Source organism: Pipra filicauda, unplaced genomic scaffold (genome assembly GCF_003945595.2).
Source record: "Pipra filicauda isolate LSUMZ 115617 unplaced genomic scaffold, ASM394559v2 scaffold380_size693359_pilon, whole genome shotgun sequence".
NCBI classification, from domain to species: domain Eukaryota; kingdom Metazoa; phylum Chordata; class Aves; order Passeriformes; family Pipridae; genus Pipra; species Pipra filicauda.
The window spans coordinates 318,594-345,136 of record NW_024104510.1 but is presented as its reverse complement, the minus strand read 5'-3'; the positions used below and the strand labels follow the sequence as shown (position 1 = coordinate 345,136).

The window sequence follows — 26,543 nt, the reverse complement described above, 5'->3', positions numbered from 1 at the left end:
TTCTCATGAAAAATACATGCTCTGAACATCAAGTGAAGTGCTCACATCATGATGTATTTCGAGATTGAAGCATCTCTGTCTACGTAAAAGGAAAAAATTTTATAACTTTTTTTTTTTTTAATACAAAGCTGCACTTTACCCCAGCCATTAGCTTTGGCTCCCCTCTGGCTTCAAGGCCAAAAATTAATATAAATATTATTCATATTAATGGACCAATATTTGAAGTGCAGGTGTCCTCTTCATTTGCTCCTTAGGCTTATCTCAGCCAAGTGGTGAGGACAAAACATTTATGAAAGGATCAGAAAAAAAACCCTCCATCCTGGTGCACATTAGAGAACAAGAAGAAATGGAAAAGGTCATCACAGGGCTTCTCACTCTTCCCTCTGAGCTCTAGCAGAAACCTCACATATTTGTGTGAATACAGTCCCTCCTACAGGTCAGCAAAGGCACTGGAAGAGTCCTGCTGGTAGTTGATGAGCAGCAGCTCCTTTGGCAACATACCTGCGACGTCGAACTCGATCTCGAGCACCACTTTGTTCGTGAGCGCGGCGTCGCGCAGGAGCTGGTTGGCCTCCTCCATGGTCCCGTCCTCAGTCGCGATGCCGTTGATAGAAAGGACTCTGTCTCCTACCTGTAGCAGCCCACACCTGCAGTTCACAGCAGGAAAAGAGGGAATGGGAACAAGGAGGCAAGGAAAAAGAGGAAAGGAGGAGAAAAACAACCCCACAACCAGCCATGAGTTACTTTTGCCAGGCCAATCTGTTATGAGACACACAAAGTAGTGACAAATCCTGCAGAAGTGGTCCCAAAGAGAAAATAACTCATTTTGCAAAGCCCATCCCAGCATCCCTGGAAGGGCACAAGGAAGCAAACCCTTGTGGTTTTCTAAAGTTCAGACACGCTTTGGTCCTAAATAACCATTTCTGGTCACATTTCCTGCAACATCCAGGGGGGAAAAAGAAGTAACCCTTGTCTTCCTACAAGTCAATACCACGGCTGAGAGATGAGAGTGATAAATGTAAAGGCATGTGCTCTCCTTCCCTATCCAACCGTACATGACTCTTCCCATGCCCCTGCACCCTCTGGAACACAAACAGCACTGAAAATTGTACAGATTCCTCTGTCTAATACATGGTGAATACTGAAGCTACAATCCAATAAATTCACCAAAATGTCTCAGCAAATTGGATAAGCACGGTTTGTCTCTCGGGACCCATCTTTATAAGCAATGGTTTTTTCACACATGAACCACTACATTCCTACGTTCACTATCCATACACACTCCTCTTTTTTTTTTAAATATACTGCAACACCAGCACAACAATCCTCCAAGTTATCTCCCAGAGCTCACCTGAGCTGGCCTGTGGGTCTGCAAAATCAAGACTGCCATGTTCCCTGTGACTGGCCATGGGAAATTGCTCATCTTCTCATCTTCCTTCTCCTCTATCAGTTGTTTGCTACAACCACATCTTTTCAGACTTTCCACTCATCACCTGTCTATAAGGCTGTTCACTTGAGCGGAGCTTGGGAAACCAAATCCACCATTAATGGAAACTACAGAGTGGTCTCCAAAATAGGTTGAGGTTTATGGCATCAAGTCTAAGGCTCACCTCAACATCTGGAGTTATTTTACCACAAAGGTTTTCCAGAAGATATCAATCGTCTTGTTTTGAGCCTTCTCCAGAGAACCTTTATTCCCCTCCTGTATAGTGATCAAACGCATTCTTTGCCTTTTCCTTCCTTCCACTGATACCTCACAAAAGACAGCTTGTTTTTCACTAAACCTTCCAGTCACTCTTCGTCACTCACACCCAATTCAATTGTAAGAAAACACTGTACCACAGCTCCCAGGCACACAAAGAGAACATCAAAGGCAATGGACACTGACTGTATTATTCACCTCCAAACAACAGGATGTGCATGGAAGGCTGGGTTATCAAGAAAAAGTACGTACACCTGAATTCAAGAAAAATGAACAAGCACAACAGTTTGTGCCGGTGGCTCATCAAAAGTTGAGATATGAACAAGTCTGGAGAGAGCCTAGGGAGGTTATTTTACTGGTAGGAAGGTATTAAACTTGCAGTATATTTACGCTGCTGCCTGAGTTCATGGCATCCATGTAAAAACGACAGCTATTTTATGAGATGTAAATTCAGAATTGTTTGTTGAAGGAGACTCGGATTAGAACAGACAACTCAATGATGTATAAATGAATCCACCCTTGTGAATAAATTACATCAAGTTTAATTACAGTCCTTTACTGGACCTGTGGCTATGCAGCCATATAGATGCACTTAGAAATATCAGCTTATAAATATAAAGATGGCACAGAGTATAACAGAGATGACTCCTCTGCCACCCAGAGCTCTCTCACTACGGCCCAAATGTACCTTTTGCAAAGGAGGGATCAACAGCTGCATCACTCGGACATCACTGTCATCTCAAGGTCACACAAGGACACAATCCATTTTGGCACCACTGTTTCAGCCACAAGGGCTGGGAGCTCACAGGATACTTTTATACTGCATAAAAGCAAACCTTTGCCACTTTTCCCACCAGAGCTGCCTTCTCACAAAACAACCGTTTCTTGTGTTTCTTCACTCAAGGTAGATTTGCCTGGGTGTTTTACAGCCAACAGCTATGTTAGGTCAGAAGCATTTTATTTCTTTTACTATTAGTCTCAGTCAATCACAGCTGATTAAGCCCTGGTCTTGCAGGTTTATAAAAGTTTGTGGAGTGAAGCCACAACTTTCTGGCTTCTTCTACAAGTGCAAGGAGGCCTTAACCCTTCAGAATCATACTGGAGACACAGGTTTCCAGCTGTCATGTGCCCTTGCATTGGGAGCAGAGCCTGGGGAACCAAGGGTCGTGCAGAGCTCTCCTTAGCTCTACAAGAATCTTCGGACAATTTCCCCAAAGAGAAGGCATCTGTCTCAGAGGTGCTCAGTCTGACATCAGAGCTTACAAAGTGCTTTGAGATTATGGGAGCAGAAGTGTTTTAAAATCAGAAAGAACAAGACTACAGGCATCTCCTGAAGTGAAAGGCAGCCCTATGGACGTGTTGGAGTCCATGATGGGAATGTCCCCCTGGAGTTGGAGAGATTTGCATATGCCATGACTCATTTCTTGGGCTTAAAGACAGCAACAGAGCAGCGGAGGTGTCTCACTAGATACAGAGCAGCACATATTCAAGCCTTGGGCAGGATATGCACTGAAGAGCTCATTCTGTGTGATCACTCCAGCTGTGGGGGAGCAGCTGTGACCGTGGCCACAGTGCCGGCTGCAGAAACCGATCCATCGTGCCCTTACAATGCCCCGAGTTGGCCTGCACAGGTCAGATGTGCACATCTGTGTGTGTATCCACACCTGTGTCTGCACACTGGTGAGTGGATCTCCACCCCCACTGGATCAAAGCTTTGCTGACAGCTTCAGCCAGCTGCTAAACTTTGCTTTTGCAAACTACTCATGCTCAAAAGCCAGAAACACAATGATCAAACAACTGTGTCTGAGCAGAGCTAGAAAACATGTAACTCAGCAGGAAGCATTGATTTTGGATACTAGGATGGAGAAGTCGGATACTCTCCCTCTGTTGCCAATGACAGCTGGGGGAGGAAGGACACAAAAGCTGTGTGCTTCAAGGCAGTCAAGAGGGATTGTCAGGCTTCTTCCCCTTCTACCTTCCTTACTGATAACAGGGGCTGAATCACTGTCTCACCTGGAATCCAAAGGCTTCATCTTGCACCCAGAAAACAAAACAGGTGGGGAGGAAGGTCCATTAGAAGCTACTTGCAGGAAAACAAATCACAAGTCAGGCGGGTGAGAGCTTTTGCTTCAAATCGCCTGCCACAAGCTAACACAAAGCAGACAACAAATGTGAGGGCAGCCCAACCTCCCTGAAAAGAGGATGATGCCATGATCCTCCCTGGTAGTACTCACACTTGCTGGACACCCCAGAGGCAGCTCCTCCACGGCAAGCCAGATGGACAAAGCGAGTGTGGGTCACGCGTTTGTACAACAGCACATTCAGATCCACAGGTTTTGCAGACTGTTTGTGAACAGCTAGGTCAGACCCAGGCTGCTAAGCCTGATCCCTGTATCCCCACAGCTCACCTTTTTGGCAAAGAGCAACAACTGCAGCACAAGAAAGAGCACAGCCCAGCCTCAGCCAGGAGCCAAGCTTGGCAAAAGGGAGGAGAATAGCTCTAATGTCTTGTGCTGCAGCTGCAGCAGAACCTCTCAGGAACAGGGAATAAGGTATCCTGAATGATGGAGCAAAGAGCTCTGTGGAATACCAAGACACAAAAAGTGAAATGAAAACATAAAACTGCCTTTTTCTCTTCACTGCAAATCCAGAGCACTTATCACTTCAAGATGGGGAGGAAAGACAGTGTTTTCCTGCCAATGAAAGGAGCAGTATGGTTTAGGAAAGAACAAAATATACAGCAGAGATTTAATCCCCAAATCACATCCAGGCTGCAAATGCAGAGAGGATTGCTCCCGGTCACCAGAAAGAGGCAGACAGGAGAGCATGAATGCTGCTGGGTGGGCAGCCTGTGTGACACGCTGGAGCCAAGCAGGACTGCACCGCCAGCCTGTGCTTTCACTCCAGGCTTGGCAAGAGGATAAAGCAAAGCCAGGAGGATTTCAGCACAACTCCTTCACCCCCAGGACAGCAGGTTTTGTTGCTGTGTGACTTATAAAAGGAGTTTGGTACTTTGCAATGTGAGCCAAACTCTCCCTGGCAATCAAGGATAAAAAAATAAAAACAAACCACCATCACCTTTATTTTTGAACCCTGTTTGGAAACAAACAAATAAACAAAAGCCATATCAGGCTTAGAAATCTCTCTTAACCTGCATCAGGACAGCTCCTTTTCCTGAGCCAGATGCTTGTCCCTGTCCTCCTGTAGACACAAGCACCAGGTACTCATGCTCCACCTTGCCTCTGCATTGGCCACCTGGAGAAGCTACAACACAGAGACTGGTCTGCACAGCAAGGACTTGCATTTCCTTTTGCAGACACTTTCCTTACCACAGAACTCTACAACTCCCCCATGTGCTGTTTTTCTGGGCAGGCCTGGGGACATTGAACCATCAGCATATGCTGATGGGGCCATCAGAGAATTCTTCTTCCAGGGAGGGGTCTGCAGCAGGTGCTGAGCACTGCCACGTCACTGCACCTCCAGCATTCCTAGGCAGGACAGACCACAGTGGAAATCACAGGTGGGAAGAGAAACCAGCACCGGGGCATTAAGAGCTCACTCAGCTCTCACTATTTCATCTGCCTAATGAAACCAGCTCTCCTTTCCACTGCAGAAGAGCTTAAGCCATCTTGATCTGCTTAGTAACAAAACCCTTGCTAGAAAACACCTACATTGTAGTGCACAGGCACTCAAGCAGGCTCTAAATCCAGCCAGCAAGGGAGAACTTTAGCCAGAGCAGCTGGAACTCTGGGGCTGAGGCTCTGCAACTGGAAGAGTCACTGCTCCCCAGTATCCTCATGGGTGACACACATCAGCTAATGCTGCTCCTCCCTTCTGCTCTTTTCCCAACATTAGAGAGCCAAAAGCAAGAGTGCTTACTGCAGCACCTACCTGCTCCTCAACCAGAGCACCCTCTCTACAGTTCAAAGCCTTGGCTTTAAGGCCAATTTATATAGCTGGGCTCTACTACAATGAAACCAGTCAGAGACAGAAAACGTTTCGCAGGGGACTCTTATTCAGACCTTTCCTCTTTCTGCACCAATCTAAAAGATTTATCTTTCAAAGAGAAATTAAAAAAAAAAAAACAAACAAACAAAGAAAAAGTAATGGGAATGGCACTCTCACACAGACACACACTCCCTTCCTCCTCCTCCCAGACCAGCCGCAGCCTGGTGCCAAGACGTTCACCTGGGATGCGAGGGAGGCCACGGTCAGCCGACGAGTGCAGAAATGGCAGTGACAGTAAACCATGCCCAGTGAAGAATGGGAGATATTACAAGGATGATAGTAAATATCTAAATGAGCCTCTGAGGAGAGAAAACAAACCAAACCATGAAATGTTCAGCAGCAGCACCATCAGCATCCAAGGGCAAGGTCTCTAACCTCTCTGCCGGGCTGTCAGGCTCAATAAAGCGGACGAGAGGTGGGGAAGACAGAGTTTCAGTAGCAAAGATGCCTCCCTGGAGCTGAAGTCCGAAGCCATTCAAAGGGTCTCCCCTGAGCACCACCTCTGTTGTCTCTGTGTGGACTATCTGCCCGCCAGGACCCACCGTGCTGGAGGCCAGTGACACTAAGAGGAGGAGAGAGACAGAAGATCAGGGCAGCCACAGTCAACATAAGAGACTGGGTCGCAAACCTTGGTCTGGCGGTGGTGGGGACAGTGACCAAGGATGAGGGGGACACTGACAGTGCTGAGACAAGCAGTTCTACCCCAGCTAACAGTTGACAAGGACAGCAAGGACAGCATGCACACCCCATCCAACCCAGCCCCAGCCCAATGCCACTCTTACATGAGCTCTTGTGCTCCTTCTTCTTTTGCCTCCTCCTCAGCATGGTGGTGCGGGGGCTCATGGGGTGGGAGCTGCGAGGTAGCGTGTTCGAGTTCTGACAAGGGAAGCCCTGCGCATTCATGGTGGGAGACGAGAAGTTGGCAGCCACCAGAGCTGGGGAAAAACAGAGCATGTTAGGGATGTGCACAGGGAAGTGCAGCAGTGGGTTCACCTAACAGTGTCATCAAACACCTAATGGGTTCAGACTAGCTCCTTCTTTCCAGCTTCAGGACTCAAGACCAGGTGTTTGCTTCACAGTTTGGACACAATGCAATGTCTCCTCTTTCCCATCTTACTTTCTTAAGACAAGAAATCTGGGGCTGCACAGAGCCTGCTTCCTGCTAGAGATGGGTTTGCAGATTTTGAGGTAGCCACAATCCTGCTGCCAACAAGTGTGTGGCACCAGGGCTGAGCTGGTTGCCATATCACAATCCTACACACCACCGGAGATACCCTCCCTGCCTCACAGAGACTCATTTTTGCCATATGAAACCAGGCACTTGAGCATGGGGTTAAAGGATGGGCACATGAGTCTACCAAACACACTGCTCTTGTTCCAGTTACCAGATCAGTATGTGCTGGGCTGCAGATACTGATTTTGTACTCAGCACTGGACCCACAGAAATGGACCCAGTGACCGAGGAGGGAACAAGTGACAAGTCAGGCTACAGAGCTGGGTATTGCAGAAATGGAGGGGCACAACATGAATGTACACATGCAGGACTGGGACAACACCATGTGGGGAGGTTACATTTGCAGTAATCCTGTCCAGATGTCTGGTTCCAAGTGGGTGTCTTGCAGTGTCCAGGGTGGTGAGTGTGACAGTAGTTGACACAGGGGTCCCAGCAGTGGTGGTGGTCACTCTTCTGCACCTTGACTGATGACATCCAGGGGAGCAGAAATCACCACAGGTAGGAAGGAGAAGTGAGAGAAAGAAAAGGGAAGAAGCATAAGCCAGAAGATGGTAGAAAAGAGCCTCGTCCCGGCTCTGAACAAGTCAGGACCCAACCACAGTATGTCAAACACCAGAAGCAAAAATGCAAGCCCACTAACCTCATGACACTTGATGCAAAGTGGCACAAATCTACCCCTTTCCCATAAAAAACTATGCATCCTGAGCCAACGGCCTGACTAAGCCACACTGGCAGTGCACACATGTCATTACCATTTGCAGTCTGTTGTGAGACGTGCAGAAGCTCCATCCAGAAACAAGTTTCCCATAGAGGGCATGAGCATTATCCAACAGCACCGGGGAAGCTCCTTGTGCTGATTCCCACCTTGCTGCCGGAGTTGCCCCCCCTGTGACAAGGCTCAACACCTTCTACATGTGCCAAGGGCTGCTTTGAGCACTTGGCTTCAGCATTTGGTTGCTTAGCAGCTGCTCTTGGCCGGGCATGCACAAAGAGATGAAAGAGAGGAGTAGCAGAGGGCTGCCTCCAGCTCACCAGAACAAAAGAGGTTTTATAAACTACTGCTTAAAGGCACTAAGGAGGGACACCAGCACAGGAAAAGATGCCAGTGCTGTGGCAAACAGTAAATGAAAGCATGGCACCAACACGGCAGACCCTGTTCAAGGACACACAACTTTGTTGCTTTAACTTCAACCCTAACCCCAGCACATGCTGGCAGAAATCTATTGCAGTGTGACATCCAGCATCTGCAAATCCCTTGCCCACGAACTGTGACTTTGCGACACCAAGTCACGATGCCACAAGTCTCTTCTGAAGTGACTCCAACACTTCCCAGGCACAGGTCTCTTGTCTGTTCTCACTGATGCCCCTGGGAAGCACAGGGTCAGTTTGGTTTTCCTTGCCCAACAGCACCAGGTGTTCTCTCCCGAATCTCTGCACCACACTGTCTGGATCTATTTTCTTCTGAGAGGAATTTCTGGTTAATGAGTAAGATTTCAAGCATCTGTTTTATTCAGCTAAGCATGAAGAGCATCCCACAGTGGAGCATCACTGCAGCCACGGTTCATCCCAGAATTCTTAACCTCACAACCACTTGCACTGATTGGCAAGCACTTTCCCAGGATGAGATCTCCTCTGGGCTCTGGGTTCTCTGAGCAGCCTTGGCACTATCAGAACCTTCTGAGGCTGCAAACCTGGGACAGGAACTTAGTTTATTTAATGAGTCCACACAGAGATCTCCTCTAAAGGTCATCTCTTAGTGCCTTGAACAGTGGAAATCCATTTTCTTTGTGTGCATCACAGGCATTAAATCATTTAGGTCAGGTTTTCCTGCCAATTACAGTGATTATATTTAGATTTTGCTAAACACTTACTGAGTTTAGCACTTAGTCTATCAAGCTTTTAAAAAATACACTTCCAGTTCTCGGGTTTCTATTTTGTGGATTCAAAAGTAAATTCAGAGTCAGACAGCTTTAAAAACAAAAATAAAATTAATAAATGCAGCTATATCTAGACAAAAAGCAAAGTTTTTAATAAAATTAAACATTTGGAACACGAGGGTCAGAGCTTATGGGCATATATACAAAATAATTTAATCCACTTAGAGTAACTAAAACTCTTCCATTTGTCTATAAATTCTTAGCTTACATCTGACAAAAGAAAAAAAACATGCCTTTGAAGCTCAGCTGCCAGTGCATTGGAGAAGAGATTTTGGACAATTTTGTGATAAAAACCTACAACAGCTTTCCCCAATCTTTCACACATCATCCCTGCCTGAGGATACCCATCCATCCCAGCACTGCTCCTGGGCACCATCTGCTCCCATTGATCTTGTGAGCAGGGCATAATCCTCCCACAAACTCTCCAAATGCCCCCAGAGCCACAGAGAAAGCAAACTCAGTTTGACAAATCTCATGCTTCAGCATTAGGTCACGTTTTTCCATGGCCACTGCAGTTTCAGATCCTTCTCCACCTCCTCAAGAAACAGATGTTGATTGCACAAGAAGCCACTCTTAAAAAAATATGATGACAAACCCCATGCAGGCACAGGCTGGAAGGACTCAGTAATGCAAGTGCTGAACAGGAATATATCTGCATGATCTCCTCTCTCAGCTGCTTTCCCTGGGTTTCACTTGCTTGCTACCCACAACATTTTGCTCTTGCATGGCCCATTTTGCCTTACTGCCCCTATTTGTTTCCCTAAACTCAGAAAAAGCAGCCTGTGGAGCTGGTACTCAGTGCCTGGAGCAGAAGGCAGGATCTCTCCCAGGTCCAGACACAGTTTCTCAACTGGGTCCTCAGCTACTCACCACGAGCTGCATGGTGCCATAGCTGGTTACACCACTGAGGAACAGGGGCTTCCTGAGTTGCTTCTCCTGCCCAAAGTGCTCTCCTTTCTGTCCCCACTACCCCCCCATCAGCACTGGAGAAGGTTCAAGCCCAAGCACTGGTTTCCAGTCACACACCTCTGCCTCCTAACAGGCACATGGAAGAACAGAATCCTCACATGTTAAAGAGTTTAATCAAAAAAGTGGGAACAATTGTTATATCTCTTCTTTTTCATATTTGTGTGTTGCAATTATTCTCCCAAGTTTGTGTTCTGTATTTCTGCCACAGCAAACTGATCTGATCTATGGGGGGTTGGGTAAAAAGGCTCTGATCACACTGAGCTGTCCTTCTCCTGGGCTGCTGCTGAATGCATATATTTTGCAAGAAGATTAGGACCAGGGCACTAATGGAGGGAGGAGAATAGTTCATTTTAACAGCCATTGAAAAAGGATTATAGCTTTCCATTTTTTCTTGGGCACAAAGGTCAAGTCATCCATTCTCTTTGTTAAACTGCTTTAATTCTGCACAAATTGGACTGGACATGTACAAGATTCATTTCTAGACATGGAGATGGTATTGGGGTTTATGTTTTACTGTATCAGTTTAAAGAAGACAACACAGATATTTTCCTCCTTTCCCCAAACCACCCTAGAAGAGAATGGAAAGAGCAGCTGTGCCCAGGGCTACTGTGCACCAATATTATTAAAATGCATGTCCCTGAGAGACGGGTGATTGAAAATGGTTGAAAAAAGGACTGGTACTGAACAGTCACACCCACAACACCTGAATTTTAAGACCACCAGTATGGACTGTAATGAAAGTGCAGGCAAGAGTTGCAACAAATACACTTGTACCAAGAATATGGTCACAATGAAATTTATATAAGAGCCTGAGACAGCTTCTCATGTGGAAGGAGAAACTAAAGGTGGGAAACAAGAATGCTCACATGGGTGAATTCTATATCACGTTTACAGGCATTTTGGGCTTGATCTCACTAGAGCCAGAATTACTTTCTCAGTGTTTCTTTGGTAGAGGTAGTAGAAACCAGCAGCTACAGACGAATTCACTCTACCCCTGGCTACTCAGACACAGCTGCCACTCAATCAGGTTGGTCTGGAAGATGAACACTTACATTACAGCTTTGGAAGTCCACTGACCCAGCCCAGCTACTGACACGTCTTTTTCAAAGCCTTACCAGGCATCAGCAAATAAAAACTGAGCTTGGAAATAGATTTGCCAGCACCAAGGTTGTTTTCCTCCCTCTCCATTAGAGCCTCTTATCTGAGGTACTAAGGAAGTGGCTTGCACAGCACTGAGCACCGCAAAACCCTGGGATTCCCATCTCTGATTTCCCCATTCAAGCACAGATGTTACCTCTTTTCCCTATTCATATCCTTGAAGAACGTCATCTAATCACATGCATTTCATCAAAACATCAATTTTTTTCCCCTCCACAGATGTCTCTCTTTGGAATCTGCTGCCAGCACTCAGAAGCAGCAAGACCCAAGTAGGGACCTAAAGTGAGTTTTGAGGGTGACCAACAGTGTTTTCACAGAGGACAGACCTGTTTCTGGAGGCTTCAAAGGCAGCCTGCTTTGGTGAACAGGTAATATCTCCAGCTTGACATTTTCTGAAGTGGCAGCTAAAAGCTGAGTTGCCTCTAACAAGGAGCAGTGCTCTGTGCTCGTGCCGTCGATGGAAAGAATGTGGTCACCAACGTGCAACGCACCACATCTGCAAAGGAAACAGCAAGAGAGGTAATCATACACGTGGCCAAAACCCACGTCCTTACAGCTGGGAGCACACATACAAAATCCAACTGCAAATAATTGTGTGAATTCTTGCGAGATTTTTTTCATATATAATTTTTAACTTCCAATTTGAACCTTAGGTTCAAGCATTGCCCAAAATACCAACTAAGATGGTTCATGTTTCAGTCAGTGCTGCTGGTAGCTTGGGAAAAATCTTTCAGGTTTGTAATAGTGCCCCCTCATAGGTAGTTTGGATGGCTGAGGGCTCACCCAGAATCATAGTTAATCACAGAATCACAGAATATGCTGAGCTCTCAGGGACCCACAAAGATCATCAAGTTCAACCCTTAGTCCTGCAGAGGACCATCCCCAAGAGTCACACCATGTGTCTGAGTGTATCATGCAAATGTTTCTTGAGCTCTGTCAGCCTTGGTGCTGTGACCACTGCCCCACGGAGCCTGTTCCAGCACCCAACCACCCTCTGGGTGAAGAACCTTTTTCTAATATCCAACCTAAACCTCCCCTGACACAACTTCAGGCCATTCCCTCAGGTCCTGTCACTGGTCACCACAAAGAAGAGATCAGTGTCTGCCCCTCCTCTTACCCCCACAAGGAACTTATAGACTGCAATGAGGTCTCCCCTCAGTCTCCTCTTCTCCAGGCTGAACAGACCAAATGACCTCATCCACTCCTCATAAGGCTTCCCCTCAGGGCCCTTCACCTTTAAGTCCTAAGAGCCAGCAGTTCAGCTCAGCAACATGACTGACCAGATGTAGTGCTGCACAGCAGTCTGTCTGTCTGCATCCCCAGGTAAGGGTGACTAGCTGACTTGTCCATCAGGAAAAGGCTCCAGTCAGAAGTTTCCATAATGAGCTTTAGCCATTTCACAGCTCCAGGGCAGTCTCATCTGAGGTTTCTAAAGCAGAGCTCAGCTTTCACATGCACTGAGTTACATTCATTCCTGGTGAGGAGTGTCCACTGCTCTTGGGTCAGGTATTTTTAGCATATGTAGTGCTAAGAACGTGTGGACATGAACGTTCCAAGCCAAGACAGCGAAGAATGGTATATAACTAACGAGAGGACGAAAAAGCAGTGGAGAAAGGAAGAGCAGAGGTAGGAGCAGCCTGCTCAGATCTGTACCTGTCCACCACGCTGGCCGGCTTGATCTTGTCGATGACAATCACCTGCTTGTTCCGGTGCATGGCTGTCGTCAGTGTGATTCCCAGTGTAGACCCTGGAGTCTTTGCTATCTCAACTAGTAAAGGACCAGAAGCATTTGCTACAGTATCTGCAAAACAAGAGAGCACCTGAAGACACTTCTCATACAGACTTTTCCATTTCTAAATGCAGGGGTTGTCCAACAGTGCTGACTTGTCATGTGCATCAGCAAACCTGTAGTTTGGGCATCCTACAGTCCGTGTCACGTGGTACCTTAACAAAGAAGTACATTCAAGAAGCAAAATTGCTTTTGCACAAAATCTACATTATAATGACATGAAGAGATATTACAACAACTCACTCATGGAAACAACCCCCCTCCTTCTTTTCTTTGGGTTAAATAGAAAGATCGAGGAAGAGATTGCTCAAAGGCTCTGCAGCAGTCACATCAACAGCATTAAAAGCACAAAAAAGGATGATCACAAGGACATAGCTGTTACAGGTTTTTCCCAAACAAGCAAAAAAGAAAAGACACAAAGATACAGGATCCAACTTTCTGAAGTACTCAGAAGCCTCATAGCTGATGACCGGTACACAAACCAGTCAACTCTTCTGTGTTTCAGCACCAGCTTCAAAATACCAGCCCAGCTGCTCATTTGAGCTCCTCCAGTGTCAGTGGGAGCAGACACAGCACTGTCTTACCCGTGCACTTACAACAGCCTCCTCTCTCCCATCAGACAATACAGGGGTAACTCATGTTTAAAAGATGCATTTCTGCAATAAGCTTTATAGGTGCTGTAAGTGAGACTACGAAACTCCTACGAAATTGCACCTGGTAGTATAAGCCTGCACCAAAACTATCTATCTCTTCTGAGGAAGGGGGAGGAAAAAGAAAACCTGAGTTTCTGGCTGATTAGACAGAAATTCCCTCCACCTCTGTTATACACATTTGCTGCCAGATTACCTAAAGCCATCCTAAAGAGGTAGGATTAACAAATTTGTTATCACCATCGGACATCCAACAACCAACAGCCCATGTGTAGTTGACCCCCACACAAAAGCACTTGTGAAGGACCAGCCATCCACTTTGAAGGAAAGGCCAGCAGAGCCCTCTGAACACCTGATGCCTCCTCAGCCCTTAATTATTCATAGTAAGGCTTTTCCCTTCCAAAGCTATGCTCCACTAAAAATGCTGATGTTACTTGGCTCCAAAGCTTGATGCATGGCTCATTCTTGTTCTCTGATAAATGGGAGCACTAATGCAGATCCGGGGAGCTAAGCTACAGCAAGGTCTTTCCTGAGATTTGTTGAAGGTGCTGAGTCTCTGTAGACAGAAATTTACCTTGGAAATTCCCCTTGGGGATCATCCAAGGGATGTTCAGGCTCTGGTCTACTCACCATGGCCTTTTTCACAGGGGAGGAAGGAGGAGGAATGAGCCACATTAAAGGTTATGCAGGCTTCAAATAAAACAGTGTTTATTCTCTGATGTAAAGGACCACTGGGGAGATCTGCAGGCCCCAATAAAAAGCACAGTCCCAGTTTAATCAAAAGATGCACAAAGCACCCAGCTAAAGCCTGAGGAAGGTGCACTTAAGCCTTTGTTGGCAAAGGAAGCACCGAGAGACTGAGGATCTATTCCGACAGCAAACACCAGTTATATGTTAGCTTTGTTGCCTGTGTATGTACAGCACATATCATCTGAAGAGGGACACAGATTGATATCCTTCCAGCTGAAGGGAAGAAGATAGGGAAAATAAAATCATGAAAAGAGCTTGCTGGAGTGTTACACCTTTCTTTGCAGGGAAAATACCAACTGCTCTCTCAGTGTCCAAGCTTCTCAGCTTTACTAAGTGTTTCCCAGGGAGGTCTCAGCATGATGGTGAGAAGAAAAAGCCTCAGGGCCTCGAGACTGAGGTTATCAATAAGACTATAAGAAACCACAGTCCTGCCTCCAGCCCATGGTCACTTCTCCCACCACACACAGAACGGTCCACCTCACCATCCCTTTTAATTCTCATCTCCAGTGGCAAAGATGAGAATTGCTCCAAATCCATTTTATAGAGGCATTTGTTGAGGAAATACCAGCCAAGACTCTATTAATTATTCCAGGGAAAGATTTGGCTCGAATCAAAGGTCAGGAGTCTGCAATCCAGCAATATTTGTGAGGTGTGATTAACATGGGGCTATTACACTCAAGCTAATTTAAAAAGAAACATGGAAGGGACAGAGCACAATATAGCAACACAAGATGGAGAATCACTGCATAAAACCCTGCCATGCCTCCATGTTCGCACAACCCTAACAGTTTCAGGTGGGAGAGTTACTCAAGAAGAAACACCAAGACACCTTCATGGCTATTTTTGCTCCAAGTCAGGTTTTAAAACATTTAGCTTTCTGCAACATAGACTCCAGGGGACCACACAAACAATAACCCCCCCAAAAGGCCCATTTCCCACACACTTAATTGTTTGCTATTGTTCAGACTTGAAAGCTCTGTGCAAAATCCCACCTTACTTCCACCTGCCCCCTCCCTGGAGCAGCCTGTGAGGAGAGAAAGGGACATCCTTTCCTGACCACTGCAGAGTTACCCCAAAACAATCACAGAAAGGTAGAAAATAGGGGTTTCCATCATTTAAATGTTTCCTCTTTATCATGAACACCGGCCAGTTTCTAAAGATAAGCTGCTCCTGTAACATGGCAGAATCCAGGCAGAGTGCAAGCAACTGCCGAGGCATCAGCGTTTGCTTCCAGCTCTCTCGTGGAGAAGGTGTCTGTGTGGCACACGGCTGCCCAGCTCCTGGCAGCCACCTCCCCCAGGGGAGAGCTGGTATGTCCATGCTCGTGGAGCTTCTGCCAAAAGGAAGGGGAAAGTTTGAGGGAAAGAGACTCAACAGGAAGCAGAAAGCCCTCAGGGCTGCCACAGGGAGCTCCCTTATCCTGGTGCAACCCTCTTGCACATTGTATGGAGTGAATTCTGGTGTTCTCAGCTCTCTTTCCCTGGGGGTAACACGGTATCCAACCCTCTCAGCTTCAGATCCTTTTCATTTTCCTCCACACTGACAAATTAGAAAACAACCTGATGGACTCCTATTCCTCACTTGGATTCCAGTCTCAGACATGCTGTACCGGTTTACAAGATTTGTGGAAAAGACCCCAGCCTAGTCCAGCTCATGGCTCCAGTGGAGGCAGAAACCCCTCTGGAGACATATGCAATATCAAAAACTAACACACAGCTCAATGAGTTTCCAGAACCAACACAGCTTTGAACTCTGTGGTAACCTTAAACTCATTAACAACACTCCCTGCAGTAACAGCTCTGTGCCACAAAGCCAGTTCAAAATGCCTTTACAGTAGCTAATAATAAACCCTTTTCCAGGGCTTGAAACTGAAAATCAAACGAAAAAAACCTCAACCACCAACCCACTAAACCCTCAAACTTAATATCTACTGCGTAAAATGCTTTTTAGAAATGCCCATCCTCTGCCCTCCAGTAAATTCTGTCTTACTTGGGGTCAATCTGCTGATCACCCCTCATTTATTTCAGAAGCAGATCTGAAGTAACATTTCTAAGAAAAATAGCTCCAGAATTAAGCAGGGTCAAAATTTAGAACCAAAGCCAGAGCAAGTCTCTGCCTGTATGCAGCTCACTCCCCTGCACACAGTTAATAGCCCTATTTGCAGTGCTGGCAGAGTGCTCCAGCCTCCTTTAACTCTGACTTCTCCTATGCCCTCTTTGCCTACATTACAAAATCCCCTTTTCCCCCACTCCTCTAAAACCACTCATCATTCCTATCGAGACACATCACTGGATAAGAGCATTTCAAATGCATTTAACTAATCCAGCTTTGAACTCTACACCCCCTACACCCATGCTGGCAGCACATTGCTCAGCGATTTTTCCACTGGAACTGAGTACCCCAATTACTGTCTCCAGTCTCACATACTTTCCAGGCAGTCAGTAAAAAAGATGCCATCACAACCATCTTGTCCTTACCCATGATGGTCACATCATACTCGATCTGGAAGAGTGCCTCCTGGCTGCACTGCCGCAGGATGTTGAGGGCATCAGCGTGGGTCATGCTGTGCAGAGGGATCCCATCAACGCTCAGCAGCCTGTCCCCAATTTTCAGGGACCCTTCCCTGTAAGAAGCCACAGGCAAAATTTTTTTTTTTGTTTATATGTATTTATTTATATTTAGATATATAATCTATATATGTTTATATATTTATCTGTATTTCTACAGATAAATTAGCTATATATCTATATAAGCAATATATAAATACATAAGTATATATTTTTTGTGTGTGTACACACATGTATGTGCGCATGTATATATATATATATACACACATATTAAAAGTCAGTTACTCTCATCCTGTAGGAATTGAATACTCATTGGGACAATAGTCTGGGTTATTTATAGTACAAGGCCCATCATACTAAATTATGAGCATGAGTGTAGATAGACTGGCTCCTGCTTTCCAAAATAGCATCAGCGATTCATCTGCACGGGGCTAATGAAGTGGCTGCCTCTGGAACAGGAGTTTCTGCTTATAACTATAACATCTACACATGAGTCAGCCTGTGAGCACCGGGTCCTTCCTCCCCACATTCCACAGGCCCCACACCACCTCTGTCATTCCACACCACCAGCACGAGAAGCCTTGGGGAGGCACCAGCAAGGAGGCCAAGAATGACACACATCCGAGAGCAGGGTGAGAGCTGCAGGTCTGTCTTGTGAGAGCACGTGCCGGAGGTGTGACACGAGCAGTACCTGTCTGCTGGGCCACCCGGCCTCACGTAGGTGAGCACCAGCGGTCTGGACTTGTGCCAGTCTTCATGAGCTCCCCCTGGAATCAAACCGGGAAAGCCAAAAGTCACGGGAGGTTTAAAAGTCTGAATGAGAGTGCTGAGAAAGAAGGGACATTTATCACACAACAGCTGACACAGCCTGAAAGCAAAACGACTGCCCTGGATCAGACAGCTGGCAGTCCTTGAAGGCTGCAATGGATTCTCTCCAGGATACGCTTTTATTGCTCAGCTGAAGTTTATGACATTCACTGTCTTATTTTCCCACTTCCCAAATCACTTCTACCAGTGCTTGTCCCCTCTGCTTTTCTTTGGAGAAGCTACTAACCTCTCAGCACAAAGCCAAAGCTGTTGCCTTCCTTGTAGAGGGAAACTTCTATGGTCTTGGGAATAATGCCAGCACTGCTTTCTGGCACTAGAGGAAGAGAGAAAGACCCAGTTACCCCCAGATAAACCTTTTCCAACCATCCTGCAAAATGTATCAAAACTCCTCCAAACATCATTGAAATGAAAGTCCAGCACAAAGCCCATATTGTATCTTGCCTATTTGGAGCCAAAAAGAGTCCAACCCAGACACATGAACCTTCATCAGAGCCAACCATCATGTTTTAGGGTGATTTCACCAGTTCAGTGCAGTGCATCTCTCCTCAAATTTGTCTTGGTAAATACTCTGACATTCAAGTAAAACCATCTCGTTTATCAACTGGCTTTAATGTGTTCAGCTTTTCTCAAAAGCTTCTGCCACAGATAGAAACTTATTAAAAAAAACCCCAGCAGCAGCATAAGGAATCAAGTCACTGGCTGACCTTAAAGAAAATGAAAATCCCAAATCCTCAGTGCAAAAGGTTGGGTTTTTTTCCCTTACCTCTCATATTTTGGATTTAAAAAAGATTAAGCGAATCTTTAAACTGATCCCAGGGGCAATTCAGTAATTTTATGTTAAATACACAGTACTATTTGTACAAAATACAAAATGTACAAAAGTAAAGAGAAAAAGAAAAAAAATGTTTCTAACCCTTGCCATCCTCTGCTATTTGATGATTTATTGCACTACTGCAGGGAATACGGGACAATTTCCCAGTCCTCTCCATCCAGAACTGCACATGGCATTTCAGCCTGGTCCACTCTGAAAATTCCTAATCTTCAAACCAAGTACCATGAATGGTCACAAGGATAATCAGGAAAAAAAAAAAAAAAAAGACTAAGAAACTTGACTTCAACATGGCAAACTGGAGCTGAATGCTGCCCTAGGCACATCCACACTGGCATTTCCCTTGGCTCAGGAGGGGCTTTTTGAAGTGAATCTCCCCTCCATCCTCACTGCCAAGGACCCTGAGGGCTTGCAACCTGCACTCAAATTAGGGTTAAACCAGCCCTTAAGCTAACCCAAAAGACATGGAGTGGAGGCATGGTACCACTCTACAGGCAAGACAGCCCTGGGGATCAGGCTACAGCAAGGCCAAATAAACCTCCAAAACACCGTCCCCACTTTGCTCCTGCTGCGGTGCAGACAGCTAACAGGGACACAGCCCAGAAATACTCCAGAAGGGAAAAACTCAGGGCACGGGAAGGTTCACAGATAAGGGGTGATACTCAAATACCAAGAACAGGGTATAAAGCATCCACAAATGAGTTCAGAAACCATCCAATTTCTGTCCTAAGCATCCACACGTGAAGTGCTGCAACAGCCTTTCCTAAGATCAGCAGGAGCAGGGAAACCTAAGCTAGCTTTAATCCAGGACTCGGTTTATTTATGAAAGAGAATGATATGACACAGTGGCCTGAAAACTGGACTTGAACTTGCAAGATCTCTTCCACAGAAGGAGATTACAAAGTGGGGAGAAAAATTCAAACCAACAAGCATGATCTATTGAATTGCACTGTATTTCTGCTCTTTGCCCAGGGAGAGAGAGGCGAGTACACACAGCAATAACAAACCTTCACAGCAGATAAAAGCCCACAATGAATTGGAACCAGGCAATAATTGACAATTCCCTGTATTTTGCAGTGCTTCTTTGTTTGGATCGTTCATAAACAGCCCCAATAATGTCACTGGAGAGAAGTCAGTATCTCAGTGTGCTCTTCCTGCTCATTCAGAGCGGAGGACATTTCACGTCGCTGCTATTGATTGAGTCATGCGGCACCGGCACCGCTCCTCAGCTGGGAAGTACAGCTTATCAGATCCCTGACAGCCAGGCTCACTGACACAGAAAAAGGTTGAGTGGTCATGCCTAGGGAGCATGAGAACATGGAAAACTTGAGCCACAGTTGGCTTTAGTAGGGTTGTATGCAAAAGCTCACTAACATTTACAGCAGAACAGAGGGGAATGATGGATAGAGATTCAACTAATCCAGATTAGATTTTTCTCTTTTTTGGGCTTTACATATTCATTTATATCTTGAATACTTTTCATATAAAGGCAGCAGCTAGAGCAAAGCTATGAAGTGTAAGATAGCTTCCTATCTGGGGCAAAATGTTTAGATTTCATTAGTTTTGTTTTTCCTGTCATCTTATTTTTAGTTGTTCTATTTCTTCTGCCCAATCATCCTCTGATTGATTTGGGTAATGGAATGACTAATAACTGGGGAGATTGTTTTCACAGTGGAAAGACTGTGATGAGAAATTGTATCGAGGAATTTTTTTTAATCAGAAATCTCAATCATCAAAACGAATGAGGGCAAGAGCACACAGTCTCCCACATCAGGACACAAGTCCACTGAGTTGGGCTTGGCAGCTCCTGCCAGGGCCCCTTAGCTGGAGAGTAGATTGCTTCAGCTTCCCTTCTGAAAACACATAACACTTCAAAGCATCCTGAGGACTAACAACACTTGCCACAGTTCTGAAAAGGGCATCTGGCAATACATGTTTAAGACTGAATAAAACCTCCCGTAGCCACACTCCAAAAGGGAAAAAGAAAAACAAGCTGAAGCAGCATCAGGAGGCAGATTGGCCTGTGCTACCAAGTCACTCCGAGGCAAGACAGACCTAATCAGCCATCCCCCTGCCAGTGTGCATGAACAGGCACCCACTGTGCTGGAAAAAGCGCTCTGCTCCGACTGCACACAGCTCTGCAGCACCCGCCGCCGCGCTGAGAGCAGATGAAGGCAACGTCAAAATGCCCCTGGACACTGCCTTGGCCATGGTAGCCAATGCACGAGCAAGTCCATCTGCACCCCGGGACAAAAAGCAGCCAGGGAGAGAGAGCAGCGTTATGAGGGAGGCACCCACCGGCTGGCGGAAGCTCATACTCTACTTCCAGCACTACCCTTTCGCCCACGTTTTTCAGCAGGCTTATGATCTCATCATGCCGCAGCTTGGTCAGGTTAATGCCATTCACTGACTTGATGTAATCCCCGACGTTCAGCTGGTCGCTTCTGCAAAGAAATAAAAAGCAAAAAAAAGCAGTGGTACCACAAAGTCTCTCCTACATCCAGCCTCGGCACGGCTGGCTGGTAACTGGAGGAGTTTTTGAACAAGCCACCAATGCTGGGCTGATCTCAGCTGTCTGCTGTCTGATTGCATGTGTCTGCTATCACAGGGAAGTGCTAAAATTGAAGTCATCTATCTTTCCTGGTGGCAAGTGTTCAGATCTGTACATATAGCAACAGTCACAGCGTACGCGTTCACAACCTCTCTTTTGTTGCTCAGTTCCCATTCATGTAGAGCAATTAGTCAAAGAAAAGCACACCAAGAGCTGTCTGAAGAAAAAAATCCAGCAGGGAAAAAGAAAACTTCTTTCCTTTTGCCTGCTTTCTGCAAAACTGTTTGAATACTCCTTCCCTTTCTCTGCTTTTTGGAACCTCTCTTTGCCCATTCCTTTTCTGAGCTAATAACGTTACTTACAGACTCAGTATTCAGAGCAGATACAATATTAAACCACTTAGCTTGATCAAGATGTATTGTACCATGCAGCTCTCCTGACAAGGCTGCCTAATTTCACAGAATCCCTAATATCCCTACACAAAATTTCAGAGCATAATTGCACAGAGCATAGGAAATAACTCAAAATAGAAGACGTTCTACTTACTGAAGCAACAACTTTGCATTCTGGGGCACTTGAAAAAAGGGAGTTGGGTGCCAACAACCTTAATTATAACTCTATTCATTCAGTAGCTGGAACATGCAACTATTCCCCTCTCCAGTTCTGCTGTGCTCTCTACACCCATTTCCATTTCTCACCTTGCAGCCAGTCCTCCTGGCCTCAGATTGGAGACTCTTGGCTTTCCATCTTTGTCTGTACCACCTGAAATGGTTAACCCAAGGGTGCTTCCTTCCTTCTTAATCAGCTCCACGATGGTGACCCCTCTGAACTCCTCTGAAAGATCAGGAATAAAGACAAACATCTCAGTGGAAGGCACATTCCTCCCAGTCTTAAGGACATCCTTTTCCTAGAGGTAATGGGAAAGAAGACCTGGGATGATTTGTACAAGCACGAAGAGAAAGCATCAGTCTATTTAAAATTAAGTTGTGAAACAGAAGTGTGTCCTGGTAGATCCACAGAAGTGTTTGCATGCAGGGCTGGCAGGCAGGACCAAGGAGGATAAGGCAGAGGAATGAGGGCTTGTGAGAGAATAAAAACCTTGTGTTTCAAGGTGCTGAAGGCAGTGGAAGAAATCAGAACCAGGATTATGGGATCTCAGCAATGGTCTAGGGAGATCACCTCAGGGAATTATGCTTAATATGGAGTGGGGAGGGTGCTAACAGGGCTACATGTCAGGCAGTCACAGTCACATGCTAGGAAGATGCTGTGGACCTGCAGTAGCTGCCTGGATGGACAGAACAGGGTGGATCTTAAAATATTGCGATTAAAAAAATATCTTGAGACATCAATACAGTTGGGAGATAAAGAACATAATGTGAAGAGGGGTAGGATCCTGCAATCATTAGGGGAAGGAGGAGGAGACATGACCTGCATTCATTCACAGCAGTTTGCCCAGCCATCTGCATCTGGTCCAAGTCAAACTCCCTATTACCCACCTCATCTACAGCTGGCATTGAAGACAAGTCACTTTTATGTGACTGGTTCCACATGCACTGCCTGCCATAATACATATGTCCAAGTTTAGGGGGTGAACACCCCACACCTGCTGCAGCAGTACTGCTCTCTTGTGTGCTGCAGGCAGTGTATATTTTACCTTGCTCTAGTCCAAAACAACATTCCTCTCTGTCCAGCACCTACATATAAGCCCAATCTGGTATCAGTTTTGATCCCGTAACAGCTCATGTCTGGATTTTACAAAAACAGGGTCCCTAAACTATTTCATCTTCTGGATTTGGCATAGACAAGGGCAGTAAGTTAGCAGGAGAGCCAGCTCTGGCCCAAGGAAAGACCAAGAGCTCTGTAGACTTGGCAAAAGGCAGCTCTGTATTACTCTATATGACAGACCTCACACTCTTTGCTCAAAGGGTGACTAGCCCTGGGGCAAATAGGACAACTTCCACACCTTGCCACCTTCCACATCTTAGAGCCTCCTCTAAGAAGCTTTTACACAATTCGTCTACAATGTGATCCATCCACCTCTACTGTCTCCCACAATTTTACAGGAGGAAACCAGTCACCTTCACACAGGGCACCTTTCTCCAAGGCTGTGCAGGAGAAGGTGATGATGGGCATTGGCAGCACATGACAAACAGCTGTCCCACAGATGCGGACTAAAATCCATGCTGCAAATGGCCCAGGAGCTTGTTTGCACAGCAAACCTCACCAGGCTTGGATGAGATGCTGTTTGGTGAGGGAACTTTTGAAACCCCTCGCACACTGTGATTTCCAGAGCAAGGCAGGGCCCCTTAAATAGCATATTGACAAAGAAGATCCATGCTGGTGCAGGGCTCTCTCCCTCCATCCAAAACACAGCCTCGTTTGGCACTGTGGTGCCTCATCACTAGCACTTTGCTCCTCTATAAAGTCACCATGACACCAGAAATTGCACCTCACTTAGAGTCCTGTCATGTACTACCTGTTTTGTAAAGCACTTCCAAGAATAATTTGTGCACTTGATAATATGAGTAGGAAACCTCTTTGCAATCTAGCGCCAGTCTGGCAGGCGCTTAGGCCCTGCTGGGCACCCATTTAACATGGTACTGGCAGCTCGTTGTAAAAATGTCAGGTCCATAATACTTCTGCTCTTTAAAGTCAGGTTTTGATCCCCTGCCAACTGCAGTAACTTAGTTTTTAATTCACCAACCCAGGATCCCAGGGGCTGCCAGAAACTTTGGTGGAGCTCCCCACCGTGCTGGAAGGAACACCATCCGGCACTATCCTGCAAATTTCCTCTCAACTACAGACACGACTGATCAACACAGATGGTGCTGCAAGGGGAGATTATTAGCTCTTCAATGGGGTTTAATTTCGATCCTTGATAAGTGTTTAAAATGAGAACTCCCAGAGTGCAATTACCCATTGTGACGGGTTCAAGGAGAAATCACTGCTTCAAAAAAAGGGAAGTCCCTGAGATCAATAGATCAAAGTAGAGCAATAAGGGATTTTGACTAATGCCTCTATAAATCTACTGCCACTGTCACAGACATACACAGATGTAAAAGTGAGCTGGTTATGGAGGATCTGGTCCTTCAAGACACAGTCTTTGAGTGCCATATAAGAGTAGTCTTGGATTTCTTCTGTTGCTTGGATTTTGCTGCTCAAAGGATCTCAGGGTAGAAAGAGCACATCTGAATTTTGCCCTCCCCATTGAGATGCCTCAAGCTGAGGTTGTTGGACATACTGGCTCTTTTGAGCCTCTCCCCATCAGAGAGCTGTGGTACAGCAGTATTATGTTGCAGAAGCCCCAGAAGACACAGAATATCCCCTAGAACAACTGCTGAATGATGAAGCAATAGTAGAAGGGCCTCATCCTCTACAACACACTGAACTAAACTCTGACTGGATCATTAACAGTCAGAAGTCAAAATCAAGACCTTGGCTTTCCTAAGGAAGGGAATGAGTTGTTCAGAGCAGCCCATCCAGACCTGCCGGCAGACAAAGTTCAGCACCACCGGAGGCAACATATTATCACTTCCTCACTTCGTTTTCAGCCCCCAGAGGTGTTTCTGCATGGGAAGGTTTAGCTCACACAAACATTTGCTGTGACTGACTAAATATCCAAACAAACTTAGTCCCACATGGGAAATACAAAGCTTGGCAGATACTGCAAGTCACCCAACAAGCTCAGCTATGGCAGCACTTCTTCCCTCTCTCCTTTACTGCTGTTTTCTTCTCTGTGGGTGCCAGTCCAGTGCAGGAATCAGTCCTTTCTTGTCTCCCTGTAGCCACTATCAAGGGCTTCACACGAGACAGGGGTTGCACCAGTAACATACCACTCACTGAGACCAGTTACTACCACCCATTTTTGCCCTCCAGGAAAAAGCTTTTCTGATAGATGCACCAAAACTAGTGTTTGGAGGGGTTTACCCATTCTAGGGGTATCCAGGTAAAGCGTAAAGAATGCCACAATGTTTTAGGGCAGAAGCTGATCCCCTCTTTTACCTGGGATGCTTTGCCTCCTTTACCTGGGATGCTTTGCCTCCTGGAGACCAGGGCTGCGTCCATCCCACCAGAGTCCTTGCTCCCCTTCGAGTAAGGGCCATCGTCTGTGAGCAGAGCAAACACAGAAGCTGAAATTAGTACCAAAAGCCACAAACAACTGAACCAGAGCACTTTAAAAAGTTGTCCTGGTGACACTTGGATTGGGATCACATCCGTATCACAGACTTCAGGCAAGGAAAAACAACACCCAGCCCCAGCTTTGCACTGCACCATGTGGGCTATCCCATCTTATAGAGAGGGAGGGAAGGAAACAAGAAGGCAATAACATTATCTGATTTATTCTTCTTGGAACTAATCTGTTAGGAGAGAACAAAATTCCCTTACTCCTGCAATTATGTGGAAGAGCTGAGGACAGAGAAAGCTGTGGCATTAGTCTCAAGTTTTAAGCCTGTCATTATGCTTGTGAAGAAACTTATAGTCTTTGGAAATGGAGTTATACATCAGGACACTAACGGGGCACTAAATCACTATACTTGAATGAAATTGCCTATTCTTATAGATCCCATTATTTCAAAGTCACATTTTCCTGCTGCTGTTCCAGCCTTTGTACAACATAGAGAGCATCTTCTCTTAAGCGATTAAAAAAAAAAAAAAAGCCAAAGAGAGAATAGTATTATGCACTGTAAATGCACCACCCAGCATAAGCTGAAATTTAAAGTATCTAAATATCTTTGTATTCTCCTACTGGAACACTCCTACAGAGTTATCACAGATCTTATTTGCAGAGATCTACAGATGTCATTGCCATCCACCTAAAAATGTCTATTTTTACGGTATTTCCTAAAAAGCCGGTGCTTTTTCAATCAAGAATTTCCAGTAACCATGTAGTATCAAATAACCCCCATTCTCAGTGACCACATTCCTGGATTACCATTCCAAATTTTTCAGTAGCTGTGAAGGTTTATACATGACAGTATAAATATGGGTTACTGAAAGCCTTATCCATTTATTCGTGTCCACAGCCCTTAAGTTATATTTAAGTTACAGAGAAGTTTTTTGTCTGGCTCTATACAAAGTGAATGACTTTTGTTCAGCCCCATTCCAGGGGTGTGTACAGAGAGGAGCCAAACCAAATGTTCAGTTGTTGGCAGCCCATTTCCCCCACAAACAGAAAATGATATTGTAAACTGAATCACATGCTCAAGCCCAAGGGCTTGAACACTTTTTAAAAGTAAAATGAAATAAGCTTCCACCTAAAGTAATTAAGAAAAAAAAAAAACAGAAAAAATTATCCAGTGTTAATTCTTGTTGCCCCAGCTGAAGTAACTTCACAAGTTGATAAAACTCAGTGAAAAGTTTTGACTTGGTCAACTCTGCACTTTCAAGCATAAAAAGCTGAAAAATAAACAGTATTTAGTTTTTCAGCCCAAATTTTGCAGCCCACAGAAGGACAATGTAGATATCCAGGCCCTGGACTCTCCTCACGTGCCACTTTGAATGTTTTTTTCATCACCACTAAATTGAAGCTTTCTAATGAAGTAAGAAGTAGCACTTGGCCTGGAGCATCAC

The 26,543-nt window shown here is 45.6% G+C and overlaps 1 protein-coding gene across 4 annotated transcripts in view; it reads right to left on the bottom strand.

The window, feature by feature from the left end:
* GRIP2 (glutamate receptor interacting protein 2) overlaps window positions 1-26,543 on the bottom strand; it is a 261,637-nt gene that overhangs the window by 33,281 nt on the left and 201,813 nt on the right. For all 4 annotated transcript variants that reach the window (XM_027713821.2, XM_027713819.2, XM_027713825.2 and 1 more), the window contains exons 2-13: window positions 24,998-25,078; window positions 21,671-21,806; window positions 20,720-20,865; window positions 17,819-17,905; window positions 17,456-17,531; window positions 16,675-16,820; window positions 12,662-12,809; window positions 11,335-11,504; window positions 7,283-7,408; window positions 6,493-6,645; window positions 6,086-6,272; window positions 502-647 (exon numbers count right to left, since the gene is read on the bottom strand). In XM_027713821.2, coding sequence (XP_027569622.1) covers window positions 502-647; window positions 6,086-6,272; window positions 6,493-6,645; window positions 7,283-7,408; window positions 11,335-11,504; window positions 12,662-12,809; window positions 16,675-16,820; window positions 17,456-17,531; window positions 17,819-17,905; window positions 20,720-20,865; window positions 21,671-21,806; window positions 24,998-25,078 — 1,602 coding nt within the window. The remainder of the gene's footprint in view (window positions 1-501; window positions 648-6,085; window positions 6,273-6,492; window positions 6,646-7,282; window positions 7,409-11,334; window positions 11,505-12,661; window positions 12,810-16,674; window positions 16,821-17,455; window positions 17,532-17,818; window positions 17,906-20,719; window positions 20,866-21,670; window positions 21,807-24,997; window positions 25,079-26,543) is intronic.